This window comes from Echeneis naucrates, chromosome 8 (assembly GCF_900963305.1).
Source record: "Echeneis naucrates chromosome 8, fEcheNa1.1, whole genome shotgun sequence".
Taxonomy (NCBI): domain Eukaryota; kingdom Metazoa; phylum Chordata; class Actinopteri; order Carangiformes; family Echeneidae; genus Echeneis; species Echeneis naucrates.
The window spans coordinates 3,619,392-3,624,178 of record NC_042518.1 but is presented as its reverse complement, the minus strand read 5'-3'; the positions used below and the strand labels follow the sequence as shown (position 1 = coordinate 3,624,178).

General features: G+C 42.6%; 1 protein-coding gene across 1 annotated transcript; it reads left to right on the top strand.

Annotated features, from left to right (window-relative positions):
- The first annotated feature begins 1,883 nt into the window (after window positions 1-1,883).
- arl5c (ADP-ribosylation factor-like 5C) lies at window positions 1,884-4,778 on the top strand. The gene is made up of 6 exons (XM_029508747.1): window positions 1,884-2,038; window positions 2,296-2,356; window positions 2,441-2,588; window positions 2,828-2,911; window positions 3,539-3,690; window positions 3,833-4,778. The coding sequence occupies exons 1-6, from the start codon at window positions 1,993-1,995 to the stop codon at window positions 3,879-3,881; spliced, it is 540 nt and encodes a 179-aa protein (XP_029364607.1). The 5' UTR covers window positions 1,884-1,992; the 3' UTR covers window positions 3,882-4,778.
- Window positions 4,779-4,787: the final 9 nt, after the last annotated feature.

Sequence of the window (4,787 nt, the reverse complement as noted above, 5' to 3'; positions counted from 1 at the left end):
AATTTAACCAGAAAATGTCACAGTGTCGCTCAAATTTATACGTTTTCAAAGATGTTGCATCTGTGTGCGTGTCGTTGTCATCCAAAATACAAACAGGTAACCATGGTAATGATTTTAATACACGATGACAGACCATTCTGGTTTCAGTGAAACTTTGTCACTTTGTTTCCTTGTTCTCATCAACAGCGCTCATCTCCTCCACAAAATGAAGCACAGTTATGCTCATCTGCAGCGAGTAAGAGACTGAAGTCGATTCCAGGAAATGGTTTTTAATCTCTCGCTGTGGGTGTCGTGTTGACACGATGTGAGCAGCTGTCGTTCTGCAGAGAAGGAAGTTGGTTTCCCTCCGACACTCAGAAATGTTCAACATGTTCCTGCAAAAAAAGCCAGTCTGAGGCCAGAGAAGCTGCACGCAGACCATCTTTGCCTTCAATGACTGAATACGCCACTGACGGCCTGCATTAAATACAAAATTAGTATCAAGAAAGGTGGGAAAGTAGCAAAGACCGGTTATTTTCATGGGGATGTTATTGGGTTTTTGTTTTTAAAGATGTATTAATATGTAAGCAGCATTTTATTTTTATACGAGGAGCCAATTTAAACTAATTCATACAGTTTAGTCCACTTCATAAAATCTCAGAAGTGCTGCTGCTGTTCCATACAAGATATATTTGTAGATTAAAAAACCTAAAAACTAACGTGTAGTTACAGAAAACTTAGCTCTGTGGCCTCCTTTCTCCGGCACTTTTTTTTTTTTTCTTCTTCTTCTCCGGGAGGCTGAATCCAGTTTGCAGAAAACTGTGTCTATGCAGCATACAGAATATTAATAATCTGTGCTAATATGGAGAAAAGATTGATTATGTTCATCTATAGACTTTATCTGGTTTGAGCTAAAACTCCTTTATATCAGGAATGATGTAATATAATTATCATTGTATTATTAGTATATTTATTGAGCGGGTCACGTTCTTGGAAAATACCTGGACTTGGGTTGGGATGATTGCTTGGAAAGTCCGGTGGGGGAAAGTCCTTTTAATTCCTACTTTTGCTTTCTGTTGCTCAATCATAATGGTTCTGTGACACAGAAGATGAAGAGCTGCGTCACTTCCCTCTCCGTTTATGGAGCTGCATGTGTGCCAGTCAAATGCTGCTTTCGTTGGACTCTGTGAATCTTTAAAGCGACATTTTGTTTGCTTGTTTTCAAATCCATAGTTTGGGAGTATTACTGGTGGGAGGGGCGAGACACTGAGCATTTACGAGCTGAAGCTGTGATAAAGCAGCAGGTAGTGTTTAAGGAAAGTTGACCTCCACACACCTGTGAAGTTCAGAGGTCACGCAGAGACTCCAACTCAGGAGCGCCTGTTTGCAGTAACTTCTCTGAGCTGCATTCAGACTGTAAAAACTTTATTTGGCTCCCTGAGGCTTTGTTTATATCACATCTGCCAAGTTTGTGTGATGTCAAAATGTTAACTGACAGTAAAACCTGTGCAGAAAAGCATCCAAAACATTCATGAATCAAATTTTACTTTTTATTACTTTTAATTAGAAACAATCTGCATAAACAATTTGGGTGAAAGACGTTTTTATTCGAACTTGTCCTCACAAATAAAAGTGGAGTATTTAGCTTGTACAGCAGTAACACACTGATAGATTGTTACTTGAAGGTTTGTTTCTGTGTTTTCGCATTCTATCTGGTTTTACTGTCACAGCAGCAAAACCACATAATGTGTCTGTTTACCATGATGGACCCACACCTGCCTAAATAGCAGAAATTCCCACCGCACATGAATGCAGCATTACCATTCCCTTTGTCCTTCACAGTGACTCAAAAGTACCAGCCTCATGAAGACACGCCTGCCGAGGTGACTCCAAAGCTCATAAAGGAGGTGAGAGTAGAGCTGCCTGACAGTCAGCTGGTAACACACACTGAAGTCAGCGCCCACTGGATTAATACTTTATTCATCTACACACACGCACACACACTTGTTGGACATGGGCTTCCTTCTGACCAAGATGATGGCTGTGTTTGGAGACAGAGGTGAGACACAATATGTTGTTTGAATTAGAGTAAACTGTAAACAGCTGTTTTCCTGTTACCTTGTTTTTCACGTCCTGTTGTTAAAAGACATTTCCTGTTGTTGTAGCTGACTTAGGTGAACACTAAGTCCAGTGAAGTGCAGGACAGCGCTGTTTTTACTGGTTTTATAGTTCGATCAGTTAATCTGTCCCTGTCTTATCTTTGGTCCTCTGGACTCAGCACGTCATCAGTTTAACTTCTCAAATCTTTCCCTGCAGAGCACAAAGTCATCATTGTGGGTTTGGACAACGCAGGGAAGACGACCATCCTCTACCAGTTGTAAGTGATTTGGCCTCGGCTCTGTTATGACTGTATCTGCTTCATGTCACCTCACGTCGGACCCCCCCCCTCTCCCACACGCAGCCTGACGCAGGAGGCCGTCCACACATCACCCACCATCGGCAGCAACGTGGAGCAGATCACCGTGCAGAAAACACACTTCCTGGTGTGGGACATTGGAGGACAGGAGAGTCTCCGGGCTTCCTGGAACTCATACTACTGCAACACAGAGGTGAGGATCAGTCCCTGAACCCCCCCACCCCTTCCCCCGTCCATCCAGGTGTGTGCACCGCTGAATGTTGAAAAAGTTGTCTGTCAGGTTTATGCTGACTGAGCTGCTGCACATTATGTAAGCTTTTCGACTGCATCATCCTCCGTTATGTCACTACAGCTGATTGCATGAGCTCTGATAATGGGACCTATCTGTCTGCCGTCACTGATGTGTGTCTGTTGTGTGTTGTGTTTTCTCAGATTGTCATTGTGGTCGTGGACAGCACTGACCGGGAACGTCTGACTCTGACCAAAGAGGAACTGCACCAGATGCTCGCACATGAGGTACAAACACACAGTTTAATTCCCCCCAAAAGTAAACACAACTGTAGAATAAAACACATCAGTGTTTGTGTTAAATTAGAGGAGACGCTGAAGGAGCTTTCTCTGAGTTTAACTACTGCTGCTTACTGTCCAGTCCACAACAAACCGAGTCCTTTAGCAGCTTGTTGCCAACAGATACATTAATAAACAGACATTTCTCCTAAAAACTATGTTACATACGTTACAATTAAATGTCATATATGTCAGGTTTTTCTTTTATGGTTTTCCTCATTAGACAGAAATGAACCACTTTTTGTTTCCATGACGTAAAGACATTTTACTTCCTCTTTGGAAACGCTCAGTGTCACATTGTTGATTTCAAGTTTGACGCACGTGTCTTTTTTTTTTTTTTTTGTAAACTCTTGCGCCGCAGCTTACTAACCCATGACATATTGTGATGAGGAAGTGTCACCGTAGACTGTGTGAGTCAGCATGTTGACATGTGTGCGAGAGTTTCCGCTGAGGCGGAAGTTCAAAATCATGACATGGGGTGAACGGTTTCAGAGTTTCCAGAGGAAATCTTTCAGCTCAGCAGGTCGACAGAGATCAACACGGTCTCGTCTCATCTTGTCTCGTTTCCATGTGCAGGACCTCCAGAGCGCCGCCATTCTTATTCTGGCCAACAAACAAGACATGAAAGGCTCGATGACGGCGGCAGAGATCTCCCAGACGCTGACGCTCAACTCCATCACCACACACCCCTGGCATGTCCAGGCCTGCTGCGCCCTGACGGGAGAAGGGTGAGTCCGTACACACCTCAGACTTTCACTTTCTGTTGAATCATGAGTCAGGCCCCGCAATGGCTGACAGCAAAATACAAAAAAGAAACTGCTGATTTATTGGCTCTAAAGGTTTTTCTCTCTATTTCCTCCCTCCCTGAAGTCTACCTGCCAGTCTGGACTGGATGAAGTCCCGGGTCGTGGCAAACTGAGACGCCCTCCAGAACAAACTACCTGAAACTGAGCCAGTCTTCGGAGACGCCAAACAGGCTGTAGTGATATTCATAGTGTTTAAGGCCACGAAGATGGCATCTGTGATTGTGGCAGTATCACCACGCCTACAGTAAAGTATGTACATACTGTCCTAAAACACAGAGAGGACAGCAGGTACACACAGCATCAGGGCTGGACCTGCACTGTACAACAGAAACCTGCTGAAAGGGCCAGAAGTCAGCTTTTGGTTTATCTTTTGCTCTATTCAGACCGTTTTTCAGTCATAATATTTTTAAGGATTTCTCAGGAAAACCTGCTCAGAGAAAAAGTATTTGCGTGGAGGTGCCCAACTTCTTCCTGCCAGTGCAATTACAGTCCTCTTTGTTTTGACAATTTTGTCTTTCATTTCACGTTCAGGGGAGTCGGCTGATGACAGCACTTTAAATCAGGGAACTGTAATACATCACTGAACAAACAACCTAAACTTGAAAATATAGTTATACTTTACAAGGCTAATCTGGTGCTGTTAAAACCCACTGAGGCCTTCGATGGGAATAAAATCTCATTTGGATTCGTTCCTGTCGCTTCCATATTACTTCCATATAGTTACCAAAAGTGAGTTATTAACAGACGATGAACCTTTAAGAAAACGTGGCTTCTGTGACCTTTCCTCCTGAATAACTGCGATACAAATCCACGCCTGATGAATGAAATTACCTTTACTGCCAGAAAACAACAGAAATGTTTGTACTAACTTATTTTAAAAAAAGGATTGTGAGTAAGCTGCTAATGACTATTACTCATATTTCATGTTTATGTGTGTAGATAGATAGATAGATAGATATTGTATATTGTATATTGTACTGCTTGACTTTTTCTAGAATAAACGTTATTATAAAATATGT